This window comes from Coturnix japonica, chromosome 1 (assembly GCF_001577835.2).
Source record: "Coturnix japonica isolate 7356 chromosome 1, Coturnix japonica 2.1, whole genome shotgun sequence".
Taxonomy (NCBI): domain Eukaryota; kingdom Metazoa; phylum Chordata; class Aves; order Galliformes; family Phasianidae; genus Coturnix; species Coturnix japonica.
In genome coordinates, this window is record NC_029516.1 from 1,626,585 (window position 1) to 1,647,646 (window position 21,062).

General features: G+C 41.7%; 1 protein-coding gene across 2 annotated transcripts in view; it reads right to left on the bottom strand.

Moving 5' to 3' along the window:
- EXOC4 (exocyst complex component 4) overlaps nucleotides 1-21,062 on the bottom strand; it is a 365,546-nt gene that overhangs the window by 236,566 nt on the left and 107,918 nt on the right. The window contains exon 10 of one of the 2 annotated variants that reach the window (XM_015861855.2): nucleotides 17,569-18,632. The exons of the other annotated variant lie outside the window; for it this stretch is intronic. Coding sequence (XP_015717341.1) covers nucleotides 18,601-18,632 — 32 coding nt within the window. The 3' untranslated portion in view covers nucleotides 17,569-18,600. Of the gene's footprint in view, nucleotides 1-17,568; nucleotides 18,633-21,062 lie in introns of those variants that run through there. 2 annotated transcript variants of the gene reach the window in all.

Consider the following 21,062-nt stretch of genomic DNA (forward strand, 5'->3'; position numbering starts at 1 on the left):
AAAAGAAAGCAGAAAATAACCTGAAGGTTTTGATTATCGCATGGAGATGGTATCGAAAACTAAAAGAGTCATCAGTCCTCATGAAACCAAACTCCATTTTCTTCAGCTTTGGTCTATTGTGCTCCCCTGTACTTTCAAGCTCCAAATCAACATAGTCAGGATTTTCTAATTATGACAGCCTCGTGTTATACCCCCGGATAGAAGTTGAGAATTTTTGTTAACCTTTCTATCATCTCTTTATATTAAAAAAAAAAAAAAAAAAGAAGGAAGAATGCAAGTGATTTATTTCCTATCCTGGTGTGACTTCAATACCCAGGCAGAATGGCCACCGTATGTAAAACATCTCTTCTCTATTGTTGCAAAAAACGCAGACGGAAGAAGAAAGCTCGGAGTAGAAGTCACACTGTGCAGAGAAAAGGCCGAGCAGATGATTGCTTTTGAGGAAAATGCCATTGCAGCAACTGCATAATACATAACACATCCTCCTCTTTAGAAAGAGGGAGCCGAAGCTGGAGAAAGCTCCTTTGGATGTCAGAAGAATTAGCTCCACACACGTATGGAAATTCCATTTAGGATAAGAATCAGTGACAGGAAACAGCCAGGAGGGACTATTTGTTCTGAAATACAAGCCATTAACTTGAGCCAAGCTAACAGCAAATGACTACACCGGCAACTGCCGGCTGCAGATAATTAGTTTAAAACCTATTTTAACATGAATATTTTATCATGCAGCACAAAACTCGTTACGGAGAAGAATTAGAGAGCCAGGACGTCTGGAAGCACTGGAGAGGTGATCTGTCAGGTCCCTGTAAAGAGCTTTCCAGGAGAAAGCAAGTTTAGTGATTCACTGAGACTGGATTTCATTAAGGCTACAACAATCCATTAAGAACATATCTGGTGGCAAAGTCAGAGTGCAGGTAACTGTATTTTAATGACTTAACTATGTGCTGTGGCACATATACCAACTCATCTCAGCTGGTACCTTCCTCTGAGATGCAGGGCTTGTTCTCACCACGAGCAGGTGAAGCATCCTGCAAATTCTTCCTGGGGAAATCAACTACTTCACAGTCATTGAAAGCCTGAGGTTAGAAGGGATCTTAAAGATCTTTGAGGTCCCTTCCAATGCAAGCCATTCTATGATTCTATTACATCTAGTTCTAACTCCCTGCCATGGGCTGGTTGCCCTCCACCAGACCAGGCTGCCCAGGGCCCCATCCAACCTGGCCTTGAATGCCTCCAGAGATGGGGCATCCACAGCCAATCTGGGCAGCTCTGCCTCACCACCATATGAGTAAAAATCTTCCACCTAACATCTAACCTAAATATCCCCTCTTATATTGTAAAGCCATTCTCCTCATCCTGTCACTATCAAACCAGGTACCAAATTGGTCTCCCTATAACTTATAAGCTCTGTTCGTGTACTGGAAGGCTGCAATAAGGTCTTCTTGGAGCCTTCTCCTCTCCGAGCTAAACAAGCCCAACTCCTTCAATCTTTTTTAAAGGACAGGTAAGTGCTCCAGCCCTCTGATTCTCTCAGTGGCCCTCCCTGAGTTGTTGAACTCTGCATTCCTCCTGTACTGGGGGACCCAGGTTTGGATGCAGTACTCCAGATGGGGTCTCACAAGGGCAAAGTAGAGGGGGACAATCATTTCCCTGCCATGCTGGCCACAACCCTTTGGTGCAGCCCAAGATACCAGTGATCCACCGGGCTGCAAGCACACACTGCTGGTTCATGTCCAGCTTTCCAACCCTAAGGATCCCCAAGTCCTTCTCCATAGGGCTGCTCTCAAGGAGTTGTTCTTCCAGTCTGTACACATATCTGGGATTGCCTTGACCCACATGCAACTCTTTGGACTTGGCCTTGTTGAACCTCATTTGGTCCATGTGGGTCAACTTGCTCTGTCCCTGAAACAGAGCTATACATCCTGGTGCATTAAAACCTGCCTTACACATCCATGAGGATACTCTGGGTGAGAGAACATTACAAAGGTGGTTCAGATATCTATTTGTGACCCTGGTTAGAAAGAGAACTCAAAAAGGTAATTTCATGGGATTTCTCCTTTTTTTCCAGCTGGAAAGAAATTAAGCACAGACCCCAAAGGCCTCGAGGAGGCTCAGTTGCAAAGAGTGCCTACATTAGTTAAAAAAAACCACTAAACCTGCATTCAGTCTGTAATATCTTCTAGCTGGAACTGAACAGAAAAGCTAGAGCTTTAAAATAAAATAAAAGGAAATAGTAAGTGTCTGTTTTCCATTTTAGAAGCATTTATTTGGGAAGAAAGGCTCTCACAAAATAATTGTGTAGGCACAGCAAACTCAAATCTCTTCTGATTTGTCCTGAGCTGTTATCTATTACATTCAACCCCTTAAACTGCCTTCATCATTTACAACTCCACCTAATATACATTAAAAACCATCTTATCTAGACAAGTATCTGCCGTACACAGTTAGCATCTGTGGCATGATTTAAACACCAGCTGCAAGCACTCTTGGAAAGCATGGATAAGAACTTCAGATCTCTGCTGTTCCTTCCTTTATAACCCAAAATGCTGCACATCTCTCTGGTTGCAATCCAGACACCAGAACAAAACTCAAGACATGTAACACAGTGCCCAAACTGGAGATCATCGCAAGCTCATGTATGACTTTATTATATATATATATATATGTTAAAAATGAAATATGGGATATATTTTAAAAGCCTTTTTTATGACAGGAACCAGCTCACATCCCCCTTCTCAACTTCTTGTACCAGTGCAGCACATACAACACTGTGCTACAACAGCACCTGTATAGGGAATCTCAATGCCAGGGATAGGAAATGATGGCATAAACTGGACTATATTGACTATATTTCATCTCTGCTTGCTTTAAAGCATTTTCAGATCCAGCTTCTTATTGGTTCAAAAAAGAAGGACTTGAACAGGCTCTTGCCCTAGTCAAGGTATCCTGCCCATCTCAACCCCAAAGTTGCTTCCATAATGGGAAACCCAATTGGACAAGAAACACAGGAGGCCTGAGAAAAGAACTGGGATTAAAAAAAGAAAAAGAAGAGTTTTGGTGCTATTTATCTCAGCAGCAGATGACAGAAATGCACCTCAACCATACTGACCCATGACAGCTATGCACACAACATGCCTAGCTCCCTATTACTGTCTATGTTGTATTTCATTGAACAAAAACAGTTTCTCCCATCTGCTGTATTTAAGGTGATGCACAAAATAAGTAACCTTCGTTGAGGAAAGACATGAAATAAAAACAAAACAAGAGGGTAACAAAAGCACCGTCACAGGAGACTGCAGGTGATCACCAAAAGAGATTTTCTTAGTCATTAGTATAAGCAGCTGTGATTATGCAGATGGAGCAGCTCCTTTGGAGAGAAAACAATGCTTAAAGCCTATTCAAAAGGTCCTCACTATTCCCTGGAGCTCTTAAATATGTTTCTGGATCAAGTGATTCTGGTGCACACGCAAGGTGTGAACACACAGGGTCCTACTTCAGAGCCCAAACATTCACTTTCTCTGTAAGGGAGAAGGAAAGAAGACGGCATCATGGCACAGCAGCAGGGCCACCAACCTCCAGATCCAATACTAAATACGTATATTCTTTCAAACAGACCAGATTTAACAACATAGAGCTACTGCAAATCATTCAGAGGAGGTATTTTTCCTTGCTTTATCATTCAAAACTGTAGAAATTACTTGTTACATCACTATTCCGGAACCACAAAAACACATTTAAATCGGTTAGCAGCATTACTTTTAAAGAGACTCGAACTCCTTTAATTCCATTTTGTCACAGAAGCTGAATCAAATCAAAAATTATTCCTTTTGGAGACAAGAAAGCGCTCGGAGCCCCCCTTGCTCCCCACTAATGAGGTGTTAGAAACACTCGTTCCCGTGTTACTGACATGCTCATTAAATCCACTTGTTTATTTTTTTCTTCTTCTGCTAGTAATTACTGCAACAACAGTAAGTCGCGTAAAACTTCAGTCTTTGCTACTGCCATCTTATTTCACTGCTACAGTTATTTTGCTTTATCTCCTGGGCAAATTCAGCGACTGAAAATCAGCTCAACTACAGGTGGTGGAGACCCAGAAAGAGTCACCATATGGAGATCCATATGCTTTGGCACCACATCAGCATGTGACAGAATACTGGGATAAGACCACAAAACAACCGAGGGATGCTGCATTACTTCTCTCTCCAACTGACCTCAAGTATTTCGGTTTGAATCCCATGCTACAGAAAGCATTTCAAAACTCTCAAAGACACCAAGTGTAGAGGAGCCATTTTTTTACTCTTTCATGTAATGTGAGATGGGCAGGCAGTGATAGAGCCAAATCCTCAATGAATTTAATATACTGTTAACAGTAAGTATTAGATTGGTCCCTCTGCAACAATCCTGTGTCGGTGCCAGCTCCTAGATGTTGGGCTTGATGCTATCAACAGCCACTATAAGGTCACCACAACTCCATACATGTCCAACTTTGTAAGCACTGCAAGCTCCCTCCTCCCTCTTGCATTCAGCTCATGGAATACAACTATATCTGAGACTTGGCATAGTCCTTGTACGAAGATCCTGTACAAAGATTTGTGCCCAATTGTAACCCAATGCACTGAAACTCAAAATACGAACCAAATTCGCTTGCTTGGGCTTAACACATCAATGGTTTTCATGCATCTCACTTTAATCTCAAACAGGCATTTAACAGGAACCTTTCTCACAGCTAAAAAACTTTCAGACAAAGCTCAGCTTCAGATCCCCTCGCTTTTATCACCGGTACAAGGCAGAATAAGAAAGCACAGAATGAAGCACAAGATCTATCCCCCTAATAACCTAAATCTGATCTCCGTGTTCTTTCATATCGCTAAATGCAAAGATAACTAAAACATGGTCCTCCAGAAAAATAAACTGGGAAGATAACAGAGCATTTTATTATTATTATTATTATTTTTTCTAAAGACTTCAACCCAGCGGATCAATATCCTGTTGCTTAAGAAAAGGAATGTAAAAAAGATGGGCCCTTTAATTTCCATTTCAAGAACAGGGTTCAGCATCACCTACCATTCAGTAACAGCTACAGTGCTTTTTCATTTTGTCCTCGTGCCAAAGCATTCAGGGAACAACAACCGAAAGGACAAAGCCAAAGTTCAAAGAATCAAGACACAAAGCAAAGCTGAAGCTCCTGTATGGATGGGATGCCAAGCTGTAACCCCATTTAATTTGTTGCAAGGAGATGTATTCAGAAATCCCTATTAATGGCAATGAAAAAAAAAAAAAAAAAAAAGAAGAAGAAGAAACAGGCACTCAAAAATCATGATGTTGGAATAGGAGAATTTAGGGAAATAGCCATTGTAAAAAGGGGCAATGAGCATTTAATGGAAATCTGCAACATGGGTCAATGCACCAAATAGAACTGTGTAGGAAATGCATCCGTGCTCATGCAGAGACTGGGGTGAAAGAAGAACACAAAGTGGCTGTTTGTTCAGGTCACTCTAGATTTGAGAGATGGCCACTGGTCATTAACTGAATACTCAGAGGCGCTCTATGCTCTTACCTGGATGCAGATATGAGCTAGAAGTCAACTCTTCTTCAAGGACCATATTTGGGGCAAGAGAACAAAAACGAGGGGAAAAAAAGCTTTCTTTACTGCTGACTTTCCCTACAAATAAAACACCTCCCCAATTAAGGATGGGTAGCAACATTTGTTTCTTCAAGACAGCAATGTCAAAAATACAACACAACTTCCAATACCTGAAGGGGACCTAAAGGAAAGTGGGGGAGGACGTCTTATAAGGGCACACAGAGACAGGATGAGAGGAAACAGCTTTAAACTGAAGAGGGTAGATTTAGACAGAGAAACAGAACGGTCAGCAGACGCACCGTAATCCAACATGAAATGAAGGATGCTCCATCCAACAAAGCATGGAAGCAGTTCAACACGTGCAGATGAATTGTGGATCAGTACGTGACCAAGACAGCTGGAAGAGTCAGGTTATACACACAGCTCTGGTCCTGCACTTAAACGAAGGGAAAAAAAACCTCTTTGCTTTTCTTTTAGTATTCTGTAAAATGAATTTAATATTCCAAGACTCTCAATGACTAATTAGCAACACTTGCAAAATATTTCAAGAGCCCTTACGAGATGAGAATAAATAAGAGAAAGGTGTTTTGTGAGCTTGTAGGTTGTTTCAAACTTATAAAGCTGTCAACAGTCCAGAGAAGGGATGGTTAGCATTGTGTATGGGAACTCAGACCAAATGAATCTGAAAGGGAAAGCAGAATATAACCAGGAGGAGGAAAACACAACTAAATGGTGCTGTGTTAAGGAGACTGAACTGTGCCCAGGAAAAGCCTTGGGAATTTTTGGTTATAAACACAACTTCAAGTCAGCAATTAAGAAAGAAAGAAGAAGAAAAAAAAGCATTGATAAAAATAAAGCTGTTCTTAAGCTCAGTGTTTCTCCAACAGTTTCTTTTGGGAGCAGAGATGTAATTGTGTATAAACAGCTGAAATTACTCTTTGTTTGTGAATTGTGCCGTGGTTTTCATTTCCCCTGTGTGGCACTTCTAGGAAAGTTTCAGCAACAATTTGTTGAGAAATAATATGACCCCAAACCCAATACTACTTACACCATATGTGGATGTAATAAGGAAAAAGTTATAGTTGTTGGCTGCTTTCTAAGTGTAATACAGCTTGCAAAAATCCAGTGCACCAAAATGCCACTCATGCACAACTAAGGCAGCAGAAAATCTGTATGGGGACTGTGGGTTCAATTAAAGCCTTAGACAAACAAACAGCTGTCAACACATTATTTATCCATAAATACATAAAAACATCATTGTTTTGGTACTAGTAATTTCCATATAGCTACACCTCCCGCCATAACACCTCATAACATGGAAGATATAAAATACATCTGTCCTCAGGTGATCCTTCTGGGCTAGGATGGACTTGTATTCATTTTTAAGCTTTCCAGGCTCATCTGCAGCCTTAAAACTGTGGGGCAGGAGTTAATAAAACTAAATTTAAGCTGTTTTTTCCAACCTGCCTTGTAGCTGCTGAGGTCCACCATGAAGCCTTCACCTTCAGATGCTGCTATGGCCATATGGAAATTCTGGCTAAGTTATAATCATGGAATCACTGAGGTTGGAAAAGACCAATGCGATCACCAAGTACAACCATCAACCCATCACCACAGTGCCCATGAAAACAAGTCCATTTGAACATCATTTTGAATATCTATTACAAACAGATAAAGAAAAGCAAAGAAGCAAACAGTGGACCAAGCTAATTCCCAAAGAATGTTTCCTTGAGAACTGACTAAGTCAGCACTATTGCAAGAAAACTACCAGGGGATGGAAGCCACCAGGGCATTCTGGTTAAGAGACTCCAATTAAATCCAGAACTCGATAATGAAGAACACCCACAGGGACTGGTCGTTTCCAATAGATGCAAGCTCTTACACTTTGTTGGTTTTTTGTTAAGAAAAAAACTGTATTTTCTACTTTTTTTTTTCCCCCTCCAAGTTTTTTTCTATTTTTTATTATTACTTTCATGTAGTCTTTCGAGAGGCTGGCTAGGAAATCAGCTCAGGGGTCAGTTGGGCTCTTGGGAAGGCTCTGTTGAAACAGCAGAGCCCTGGCAGGACCCTGGTGCCAGAAGCAAGATGTTAACCTTTAACCACGTCTTATGGCAGCCAAAGAGGATGGAAGCACCTTTTAGCCACCATCATAACTGGTTAAAGGTTAACTATAACTCTCAACGACAGGGCAGATCTGCCACAGACAAATATCATATGAAAGTCTTTTTTCTTCACTTTAACAAGGCTTGTATGCTCCATTACCAATTAAGCCTAATGCCAGTGAAGTCTATGGCAGTCCTGACTCCATTATAACACTAACAGTTGGACAAAAACCTTTGAGAAAGCACTATGCTGAGGAAAGAAACATGCCCTACCAAATCAAATCCTTTGGGCATCCTTTCCTGTATGCAGTGCAAAGCAGTTTGGCAGGGCCTCACTCATACTGCATCACCAAGAAAGAGCCTGGTCTCCGGTGCAGAAAATGCACTGCAAACCTCTTAGCATGATTCTTGCTCCAGCACTGAGTGTTAAATGCACACACATGGATGGATGGATATAATTTGAGCATAAATATATTCTCTTAGGATGGCAACATTGAGATTTACATAGGCAGTCAAATTAGTGCCTGACCAGCTTCGTTTTGTCACTCTGGATTCCTGTAATGCCACTGGGCTCCACTGCTGGTTAGCTTGCAATTCCAGCTAATTGATAATAAATTACTCCTAGCACTGGACTGGAACCTTTTGTGCTCACAGTTAAATAAATAAAATGTCAATCTGGGATAAGCAAATTATTCTTGAAAGGACACGTGGTCTGCCCACAGGTAGGCAATGTGCCTCCTTCAAATTCAGCAGTGCTCTGACAGATTTGATGAACTAACAGCAGTAGCAATATTTAATGCTCAGAGTTTCTACTGATGCTTGTAATCCACAAGGAAAACAATCACACCAACCAAGATCTGGGAGAAGAGGCCAACCTCACCTCACCACAACATTTCTGAGTTGGAGAGAGTGATGAGGTCTCCCTCCTCAACCTAAACCAGGTTTCTACTCAAGCTGTGACACAGCGTGTTTAAGAAAAATAGGGAATAGATGCATTAACACAATTCAAAAGCGTAACAACCAACCAACAGTTACAGGCCCATGACAAGGCCTGCATTAAACTATCAGGGCCCCATGAAAAATCCAGCTGATGAGACGTTGTTTGGCTACACACAGAGCAGTGATTTCCATCCACTTTAATAATCAGAGAGCTTGGATTCACTGCTAATGTGACATTGATGAACAGGAATGATGATAATGTGACATTGATGAACCAGAATGACAGTTCAGGCTTGATTAAAATTAGCCACAGCTCTTCAGCACAGGACAGGGAAAAAAAAAGGGCTTAATGTAGCACTCACAGCTGAAATATTTCAAAGCATGAAGAGCACAAGGCAAAGGATAACACTGGGGTTAAGGTAACCAACAAAGGGGGTTCACAGACAAAATCCTGAGGCACTTACATACAATACCCCATACTCACAATTATAGCTCCCAGAGACTTGGCTTTAATACCCCAGCACTAAAAGCATGAGGCAGGAAGACTTAGAAGCTCCAAAGCAACTCAACACTAGATGTAGAAACAGGGCAGAACAGTTCTGACTGAGAATTAGAAAAATAAAATGATAAAGTTAGATAAGCTGATCACAATCTTAAAAATTAGACTCCTAAAAGCACTGGAAAAGGGTTGTCCAGAGAAGCTGTGGATTCCCCCATCCCTGGAGGTGCTCAAGTCCAAAGTTGGGATGGGATGCTGGACAGGCTGATCTGGCCCATGGCAGTGGGTTGGAACTAGATGGTCTTTGATGCCCCTTCCAACCTAAGCCATTCTGTGATTCGATTAATCTGTTTTGAATGGGTAATGCATACCAGCTCATCAAAACTGCCATAGGGATACTCAGAAAAATGCTAAAGAAAAGATTAAAACACAGATGAGCTCAGAACTGAGTTCTGCTCACTACCATAAAACATGGGGAAGTACAGAGTGCTGCCCCCAGGGAGGAACAACCCCAGCAACAAAAAGGCTGCAGCATCTGTAGGAAGGGCCTGGGGGTACGGAGATGAGCATGAGCCAGCAGTGGGTCCTGCTGCTAAGAAGGCCAGGGATGCTCTCAGCTTCATTAGGCAAAGTATTGCCTGCAGGAAAAGTGAGGTGATCCTGCCCTTCTGTCCAGCACTGGTGGACCAGCTCTGGGCCCTAAGATGGGACCCAAAGTTCCTCCAACCGGAACCTCTCTGTGATAAGGCTTACATTTAATAATGCTGCTCATGTACTTTCATCAACAAGTTCAGCTCCATACACTCCATAAACACCAACCCCATGCACAACCAAGTTCTGGGAGTACTGGAGTTACGTATTTGCAGTATAATAGCCTTGTTAACAACTCAGTGCTAATATCTCAGAACGTACAGCATTTACACTGCAGTTAAAAGCAATCTCCCAGATTTCGTTTCCAGCTGTGAATTAGTTGAAATGGCCCTAACCTTCTGTAGTTACATTCCTTGTCCCTTTTATATACAAAATATTCTTTCATTCATGATATAATTTCCTAGATTATCCATTATTAAAATTCCCCTCTCAAAAATGAATTTACATCTGAATTATCTCATTACTTCTGAACAAGCCAATTATTGCCTCTAGTGAACAAAATAATTAGACTTGTGCTCGCTGCATTCGAGATCTTCTGCAGCAGTCCCAGTGTAGTCACAGCCCCAGAACACAGAAGTACATAATGCAAAGAGACACAAACATATACATCTGCACAAAACAAGCAAAAGGAGCAGTCTTTTTCTTCTGAATATTGTCCTTTAAATGAATAGGATGGTTTTTAGTGTCTATATGCACTTATGTATTAAGAGCATGCAATGAAAAACAAACATTTCAAGTCCACTTGTTAGTCAGCAAAGAACTTGATTGAATTTGGTTCTCCAAAACCAAGGTCAGATTGTCTCTCTCCACAGGCGTTTTGTCAATCTATACCATGGAATCACAAATACAAAGCACTGCTTGCAGCCAGGAAATTGTAGAACCACCAAGGTTGGAAAAGACCTCCAAGATCATCCAGTCCAACCATCCACCCACCACTAATTAAACCCATTAAACCATGTCCCTCAGTACAACACCAAAACAGTTCTTGAACACCCCCTCAATTGGTGATTCCACCACCTCCCTGGGCAGCCTCTTCCAATTCCTCATCACTCTTTCAGAGAAAGAGCTCTTTTCTAGGGCTTGGGGACAGGACAGGCTTCTTAGTGCACCAGATTTTAAGCTACATTCGTAGTAGTAGAGAATACAGAATTTGAAGCATTTAAAACTCTCCTCCAAAACCCCGATGCCTTCTCTTTCTATGAATGGTGGCTTTGTCAGTAAGCCCCCAGGTTTCTATTTTCACTACATTATTCATAAAAATGCTTTCAGTACAGAATTGCTATTTTCAGGCTTCACAGCACAGTGAAATACAACTAATATAAAATATTAGTAAAATAAAATAGGCTAAAATATCTTTTACAAAATCAGAACTACATATTAAACTTACAGGAGGTTGTTAAATCAAGTCACTGCCTGGACGGGTATTCCTGAAGCTCCAAACTCCAGCATTCAACATCCTTACAACCCCAGCCAGTAGTGTAAGGGGTGCAGTACTTACCCCGAAGTCATACATGACATTGGCACCATGTGGAAACAGAACTAATCCAGTGTTTCACCCGAGCAACCAACATTCCCACCTCATCAGATGTTTGGATGTGTGGTAGATATAATGTGAATTCAGGAAGAAGCTATTCTCCATTGACGTTGATGTTTTTACAAGATTGAGGATTCCTTTGCTCTCTTGGTCTCTTCAAAAATCAGAGGTGGAACTCTCACCCAAATACACACCATTACATACGTGGCTGTCGCTTATCCCTTTCCATTTATTTGATTATTATTAGCTTTGAAAATCTCCCAGTAATCCGCTGAACTGAGCTGTTTGGAAATCACTTGGCGCACCATGTATGAAATATGATCACTCTGATTACTTTCTTACATTCCTTTCCATACATATGTCAGCTCTAGCATGCTTTCAGCAGCTAATACATCACAAATCTGTAGGGTCAGAGGCCAATGCTTTGTAATATGTGTAAACAGGGCTTCCCAGCTGCTTGCAGGTGATACACATCACTGATCCCAAGCTCTAGCGGTCCTTGCAATAGCAGTTACTAAAAGCAGCCAGGATGGATGTGGGGTGAACAGAGTCAAAATGGCAATTCATGATGCAGATGTTTATGGACCCAGCACACCCTAACATGCCTGGGGCAGAAATTAATCCATTTTAAAATCTGTGGTACATTCAGCAGTTGTTTCTCTGCAATGAACAGCATCAATGAATAAAACAGAGCTTACCAGTGAGGCCCCTTATGCATTCATTGCCCTAAGAGCATGCATTTCCAAGCATGCCTTAGCTTGAAGCCGTGTAGAAAACACCTCTTAATACCAACGTGACTCAAACGCTGGACTCCATGAGTTCTTTTTGACAAAGGAGATGAAGCGGAACTAAACAACATCTTTGTACTTCTTACAGCAAGTGACCAAAAGCTAAAGGGGAAAAAGGTACCTCACTATCATTGGAGGTTCAGGATCTAGGAGTTATGCCCTGCAACCCACATCAATACTACAGAGAGGTATACAAGGAGAAACAAAAGACAAATAATCAGTGGTAGATCGAACATGACTTCAGCAATGGACAGGTCAACATTCTTTAAATTTACTGCTAGATAAAGTAAAGCATATCACATTATCAGCACTTGGTAACTATCAGTGTTTTGACTGAATGAATATCAGCACTTAGTTTATACTAAAACTCATCAAATTATGACTTCTCAACTATGTCTTCTTTGATTCCATGATTATGGTTGGTGGCCCTACCTGCAGCAGGGAGGGTTGGAGCTTGATGATCCTTGAGGTCCCTTCCAACCCAAGCCATTCTATGATTCTATGCTGAGATACACTTTCTACAAGTGTAGAAAAATGCATGACTTGGACCTTGCCATGACAACGTGTCTCTGCTGCTCATCTAAATACTGACAGAGAAGTATAAAACACCTCTCCAAATAGGTGTCTTGTTCCCAGAGAAGGAGAAGAGCAACCAACTTTCATGCTTAGTTCCCTTACAAACGACCCTGAAGGTGCACGATGAGTGACATCGGAGGGGCCTGGCTCACAATTCCATTAACCATTTGCAAAGCCTTTCTGCCAGCTGTCAGAACAAATACTCAGCTTTAACCTCAGAAATTTCCGAAGCAAAAAGGTTCATTTTTCTATTTCGTAGATAAGTTAACAAGCAGAGAAAATCAGATACCTCATATCCACTTCTGGGGCCTTTTGGATCCTTCAGCGATTCCGTGGATTAGATGCAGCAGGAATTTCTCCTGACACTAACCATTAACAGCACAGTACACAACATATTGGAGTATAATAAAAACAATGCAACTCTCATTTATCAGCAGGATGAAAAGCTGTCAAGGCAATCGGCTGAGTAAGATGACCCAACAAGAAAGCCTGAGAAACAGAAGATGAAGACATTTGGGTTTCTTTTCCCCTCAGCTAGAAATGATGCACTGCTCAAGCCACACTACAGACAATTCTAAGTGCAGAGAACTGGAAGGAAAGCTTTTCTTCTTTTTCCCCTCTTGCCAGCACTATTTATGAGCAATGACTGGCAGGCCTTTGTAGTCTGAGCAAGGTTTGAACTCCCCTCATTCCCTTTCCACGTGGCCCTGCCCTCCTCCACACAGTTTATCTTCTAGGATATGCTGTGTATGCAATCTAACCCATTACATTTATTTCTTGTCTTTAAATTAATGAGCTGTTTCAAATGGAAGATGAAAAACTAAGTTTCCCCTTCTTTGGGGGAGGGCAATACATGAAACTGACAGTACCAGATGGCTATCTTCTTAGAAAGTCAGACAAAGCAAATGCATCCCTTGGTGTCCAAAATGTCAGATGCAGCACCAAAGAGAAAGGATCCAAGCAAATACATATAGTTGTTGCTTCTGAGAAACCATGAACATCCACTGGTCTTGTCAAATAACTGATCATTTTCCCCTCTCTGATAACCAGAAATCATAGAATCACAGAATGGCCTGGGTTGAAAAAGACCACAATGATCATCCAGTTTCAACCCCCCTGCTATGTGCAGGGTCACCTACCACCAGACCAGGCTGCCCAGAGCCACATCCAGCCTGGCCTTGAGTGCCTCCAGGGATGGGGCATCCACAACCTCTTTGGGTTATTTTTAGTTGAGAAATACTGAGAACACTGAGATGTCCTGGTCTCACCAGGGAAATTATTCTCTACAGCTGATTTGATCAGTGCCAACATTAACCCAGCAGCAGCAGCTGTGCTCAGAAAGCAGAGGATTTCTCTGAAGTAGCATTGCACCAAATGTCTCACCAAGAAGTTCTGTTAGCCTATAAAACCCAAACCATGGCTAATTTGATGTGCAGAGAAAAGCTAAGCTCACAGCCAAGCAGTGAATCAAAGTGTCAGCTCAGGGGCATCGACTGAGAGCAGAAAACAGCGTGGTCAAAACACACATAGCTCCCCCACCACCACCTACATGGATCAGGCTATTTTTAAATGCCTCAGTTAAGGTGCTCCTGACAGCTGTGTTCAGAGCCCAGCACTAGCTGAAATAATTATAGGCAATGGTTGCAGCCTGCACTGCTGCTACCTAAGCTGATTTTGCACTTTGGTATGAAGTTTATTTCCCTCAGCAAGCCCTAACAGCAGTATCTGATCAATTTAACTCAAAATCACCTTGTTGCAAGAAATCCGTCTCTGCCTCTGTTGATGCTATTTCCTTGAGTAGAGCAGAATAGATCCTGGGAGGTGTGTAAAGGCTTCCCAGTGCTCACAATACACGACCAACCTGCTCTGCAGGCAGCCTGGTTCAGCATCCAGCCCAGCTATTTTCCTTTGCACATAAGGCACCTATTTCCACTTCTAGGAGAGAGATGGTGGATGCTCCATCCCTGGAGATACTCAGGGTCAGGCTGGGGGAGGCTGTGAGCACCTGATGGAGCTGTAGGTGTAGATGGTCAGGCACTGGAACAGGCTCCCCAGGGCAGTGATCATGGCACCAAGCTTGCCAGAGTTCAAGAAGTGTCTGGATAATGCTCTCAGACATATGGTCTGATTTTTGGGTGGTGCTGTGTGGAGCCAGGAGTTGGATTTGATGATCCTTACAGGCCCCTTCCAACTCGGGATATTCTACGATTCTATGACTATGGGGACCTCAAGAAATTAAGCAGAGATGTAGAGACCTCCAGGATATGACACTGCTGAAAGGTTTGTTAAACACTGGAAGGTGAAGGCAGGAAACCACAGATGAACATCCCACCTGAAGGAAAAACTCAACTCATTCCCTTCTTTCTATGAGGCGAGACAGAGTATGATGGCTGACCGCTGCTCTAAGACCTTTACTCTAAGCCAGTGCTCCCACGGCATTGAAAAGCAACAGCTTCACCAGCATCACATATCCTCCAAATAACTCAAACTCTTATTTATATCCTGTGTACTCCTTAGGAAGGAATCTTGCTGCGGCATCATAGGGAAGTACACAGTTTCCCCTCCTCCTCAAGTATTTGAATTACGTACGAACATGAGAAATTCCGATGGAAATTATTCAGCTCTGCTTTTCCTTTACCGCTCAGTGAATTCACTCAGCGAAATTCAGAAGCTGTACATGGATTTCTTAAAAGGTCAGGCACCACAACTAAAGGAAAGCTATTTTCTGTTCATCTCTACAGCAACCAAGGGCTCAGCCTTGCCAGAACACAAACATCGTGGCGTGTTTTGTGACATTTCTGATACTCCGAGGAAGAGTGGAAGTATTTTAAAGCAAAATAGGTCCGTTATGTGACTTTGAAAGTCAAGTTCTACTTTTTTTTCTTTTAAATAAAAGAAAATACAAAAACTATGCATTCAAACTTTCAGGGCTCATTCGTTTTCTTCAAGTGATGCTTTTCAGAGCCTTGAAAAGGAGCTCTCAACTAGGGACTGGCTGATCAAAAAAGGGAGAAAAGAAACGGTGACAGAAAATATCTGTGCCAGCATCACTATTAAAGGAAAGTTGCATTTTGTCCTAATGCTTGATGTTCTTTGAAGACGTTTCCCTTTTCTCTCAATACACTGTCTGTTGTGTTGCTTTACATTCCTCCCATGTCTGTCCATCTGTGCTGCTGCTCAACCCCAAAACACCAACGCTCCTGGCTGCTGGCCCACATGCAGCCATAGTACAGACACCCAGCCAAGGAGCCATGGGGATACACGGTGATAATGGGAGTCCCCGGCTCCAGCTCTGCTTCTTGTTGGCATCTGGCAAATCTAAAACACAAAGGGCTATAAACCAGACATGTATAAATCAGACATCAGATGCTGTGCCCCAACCTCCCACCCACAAATCCACACCTACTATTCTAAATAATGGTGTTTGTCAAAAAGACCCTTTTCCTCCTGATGTCAATGTAATGGAAAACTGCTCTATATCCAGTTCAGAGACACTCCTATTTAGTATCATTAAGCCTCAACACTCAAGCAGCTTGCCTTAATATTAAAATGGGTATTTATTCCTTCCATGGGAATGCCACTGCAGCCAGTCATTAGAAACAGGTTCCTTGTATGGCACTGTAATCATGTCAGAACAGTTTATTCCCATCTGCTTATTTAACCCGCCCTTGCAGAATTAATGTTTTCTACCTGTGTTCAATGCTAGTTATGCTTTCATTGCGCATCATAATTTCAGCGCACAAAGGTTACAGCTTAACTTAGGTGTAACTGCAGTTTCTCTCAGGTGAAGCCCAATACTGCTGCGATCATTCTTGAACCTCTTGGCCTCCCAAGCACTTAAAACAACACACTCAGAGGCACTTACTCTATTTTTGATCACAGCAAGAGAAGCTGCACAATAAAAGGAACGGCACACAGAAACTAATGAACGTCTGTATCAGTATTCAGAAAATGAAGAATTACCAACAGCATTTGAAAATGCTATTTCTTTATATTATGGATAGCTATAACAGTACTCCAAAGAACATTTCAGAAGTGAGGAAATGAAGAAAACCAGAACCTAGTGAGGTGTTCTAGCAGTTAAAATTAACATGCAAGATAGCAAGAGGTTAACATCAAGCCTACTTAGGGTTAAGAGCAACACAAGTGTCTTTTAAGACATGAAACGGACCGGGATTTAGTCCTGCCAACTTCCCAAATAAGGAAAGAGAAAAAGATAATGAGAAGATGACTTCTCATTTATCCAGACCTCCAGAGAAATTGGCTATTTTCTGCTGTGCTGTTGCTCCATGTAGTATGACTGATGCTACCTGAAATGTGAAAAGCTATTTGCAATATTGAAGTCTACACTGAGAAGTACTTGCAGGAAAACTGACAAAGCTCTCCAGTTCTGTTCTCTGCTAAATCCAATTTCTGCTTACGTTGCCTAAGAATACAAATGTACCTTCACTGGTGTTATCAATTGGTCACATTGAGTCAGTGCAGCTAAGAGAAAATGAGGCTATTCCTACTCCTCCTGAACAGCAGCACAATCCCCTGTTAACTGCCAATCTGTTTTACCAGGGCAAATCTGCCAAGAGCAATGGTGCTTGTGCATATATCCCTGACAGTGCAGAAAAGAATGGGCTTCCAGTGGTTTGGTTAACAGCAGAACTCGTGCGTGTTCCCCAAGTACTTATTAAATTATCACAGAATGGATATTTTGGGTATCATTTGTCACCCACCAGATCAGGCTGCCCAGGGCACCACCCAACATGGACTTGAGCATCCACAGGGATGGAAAATCCACAACCTCTGTGGACAAGCCATTCCAGTGCCTCACCACCCTTGGAGTAACCAATTCCTTCCTAACATCCAATCTAAAACTACTTCAATATTGATATTGATATCAATATTAGATCCTATAACAGAAAAAACTTTGCCTGCAACTAATTGAAGGCTCATACAAGATCAATATGGTCTCGCTCTTCCTCACTGTCACTTTCCAGGATGTAGAAGACCAGAAGCTCTCTGGCTGGTATTAATCCAAGAGGGTGTGCATAGAAGGGCTTAAATCTACAAAGCAAAACAGACATCTCTCCTCTTACTTTATATACATAGGTTACTCCAAAAGTAGTGCCTCCTACTGATTTTCATGGAAGCGACAACAGATACAAAGAGCACAATAACACTACTTGATCAAATCAGTTCTCAGCCACAAAACACTATTTTTCAACACAGTCACCACCATTAGTGATGCAATTTCACCAGCAGTCAATGAGAACCTGCATTCTATGCTCACAAAAATGTGTACCAGTGGAGGTGTCCCACTGTTTCACAGCCGTTGTTATGAAATCTCTTCTAGGAAAACATTGTCCATGCAATTCATCTTTCAACAGCCCAAACAGAAGTTAGAAGGCATCAAATCTGGACTATACACTGGGTGTAAACTTCGTAATATTCCAACATTGCCACCGCTGTTTCCAACTCACTGAAGCTGATATTCAGCACAGCATGCAGTTCCCTAGTTGTAATCTGCCAGGTAGTGAGGATGAGGTGATCAAGACAGTCAACATTTAGTGGTGTGACAGCTAAACGTGGCCATCTGGAATATGGAGTGTCTTTCAAGTCGCTTTTACCACTGTTGAAACAGCACTCACCACCTCATTGTGCTCATATCCACTGTGTGATCTCCATGAATGTCCGGGATGCATCAATGAATGCCAACGGATGCCATTTTTCTCTGCACTGAGTAATTCAGTGACACACCTTTGCTTCGTACACACTTCCACGTCAAGACACAATTTTGTCAGATCCCCCATCTGTTACACGGCAACAAAATGTAAGGGAGTATTGGTGGGAAGGTTCAACTTCTACTGCTACACCGCCAGCATCCACCTCTGATGTCATAGATACCATAACAAGAGGCATCATTTTCAGAGCAGTCATTGCAGATGTTCCTCCAATAGATTACTAGCTAGAAATAATAATAATAATAATAGAAAGGAAAAAAAAAAAAAAAAAAGGAAAAAAAATCAGTATGAAATGATATAAAGAAAATAGTTTGGAAGTCAAACACAGCAGTCTTTTGTAGGTAAATCTTATAGGTCAAATCCCTGCTGTGCTGCTCCCTAGGAACACCAACTGGATGCCAAGTGCACAATTTCTGGTTATTTTCCAATCATTTTCTATGTTTCTGAGGAAAAAAAAAAAAAGGAAAAAAAAATGAAGTCAAAATACTACTATCCTTTGGTCTTTGGTATATGCACTATCAGAAAGCATTAAGTGAGTTAAATACATTAGATAACTGTAATAACCTGCACTCAGGCTGTGGAGTAATGGAGTCTTGCATCAAGGCCTGGAATTAACCTGCTTAATTTCAATGGTATTACATCCACCACATCCATCCGCTCACTCTGCTTCATAACTGCATCATTAACTTCTTATATAGACAATCAAACCTATCATTCCCGCTTGACATTTTTTCATCAAAAATGTATTATAATTTGCTTATCCAATGCCATTTGCATCAACTTCCTATTAAAATAGAGAGAAGGAGGTTTTAATCTTCTTCCCCTACATTTAATTCAATTGTATGGCATTACTTAGTTGTAATGACTCTTCTCAGAGCATAAGACATGCTTTATGCTTGTTATAGACTAACCCAGAAGGTTCAACATCCAGTAATGAAGAAAAGGTATGGAAAAAAAACAAGACAGGATTAAATATGGCACGTTTTGTATTGTGAATAAGGTTTGTATTGTTGCACACTCCCCAACCCCCAAGACAACTGATTTCCTGCAATCCAAGAAATAATAGGCAGGTGTATCACTCAGTACCTAAAACCAACATCACACTGCTCAGAACATTTCCAACATAATCTACCAGAACAGTCAAGAAAAAGAAACCAGCTGGGACTAATGTGGATTTCATCTACTTTAGTGGGTAAGGAAGAAAATTCATTTGTATGCTCCTTTTTGTGATTTAATAATACGTGATTTACTGGATTTGTTATTAAATACAAAGTCGACATTAAAAACAGAAAAGACTCCCTGCAATCAGTCATGTTTTTCACCTAGAGACTGGCTCTGTATAGCCACAAAGGTCAGCTTTGCTATCTGGTTTAGTAAAGCAAAATGTAAAAGCAATGCTTTCTGCACTCTTCCAATGATGAATCTGTAAAGCTTTCCATTAATGCAGTTATCTGTTACTTTATCAAAGCGGGTCTGAAATAGACACATACATGTGAAAGGCAGCACACAGTGGCAAACAGCACAGACCTCAGAGGTAATGCTGCCATCTGTCACAGCAACAAAACATAATGGAATGTTGATGGGAAGGTTCAACCTCTACTGCCATATCACCAACATCCACCTCTGACATTGTGGGCCAACATCATAAAAGAGGAAGCATCACTTTTGGAGCAGCCATCACATATATAACAGCAGGCATTAACTAATCCACAATTCTAGATTTCAAGAGTACTTAATATCTTTTTTCAGCACACCGCCGATGTTTCTGTGCATAGACTGTAGTTTTCCAAAGGAATAAGAAGAATGGGATTTGTGAATGCTGAAGCCTTATCAAGACCAGATGAGAGGGGCTGATCAAGAGGAAGATCAAGGGAGATCCTATTGCTCCTTATACCTGCCTGAAGGGAGGTTGTAGTGAGATGGGGCTCTACCTTTTCTCTCATTTAACTAGTGATAGGATGGGAGGGAACGGCCTCAAGTTGTACCAGGGGAGATTCAGGTTGGACATTAGGAAATACTTCTTGGAGTGAGTGGTCAGGTGCTGGAATGGTGGTGGAAACACCGATCCTGGAGGTGTCCAAGAAACGTTTAGGTGTTGTACTGAGGGACCTGGTTGAATGGGAAGTACTGGTGATGGGTGGTCGGTTGGACTGGATGATCTTGGAGGTCTTTTCCAACCTCGGTGACTCTACGATTCTATGATTCTTTTAGTTTCCAGCCAGGAGATGCTGTATTTTTCTCCTACTTCAGGCACGTTGGCTGTATTTCAGATCTCTATCCCAACTAAATAGGAGAAAATAACATTTATTCTCCTTTTTTATTTTTCCTTTGTAGCTGTAGCACCTGTAATGGGGTAAAACGTTTTTTGTCATACAAAGGTGAAGGCCAAGCTACGGCGGGCAATTTTTTGTTAAATTCCTAAATTGGATCCTCCAGTTACAAAAGCGGTCTTTAAAAGAGAGCTTTTAGCTAGACAAATTTCTGCTGCCTGCAGGACGCCAGGTGAAATTAAGGTGTGCGGTGGCACAGTGCCATGCCCACACAGCTTGGTGGCTCAGGTTATCCGGCCCAACTCCACGTGTCCATAGGAACACAAAGCAGCCTTGGTCTGAATCTGAACAGTTCAGACACACAAATGCATGAACCAGTCATTA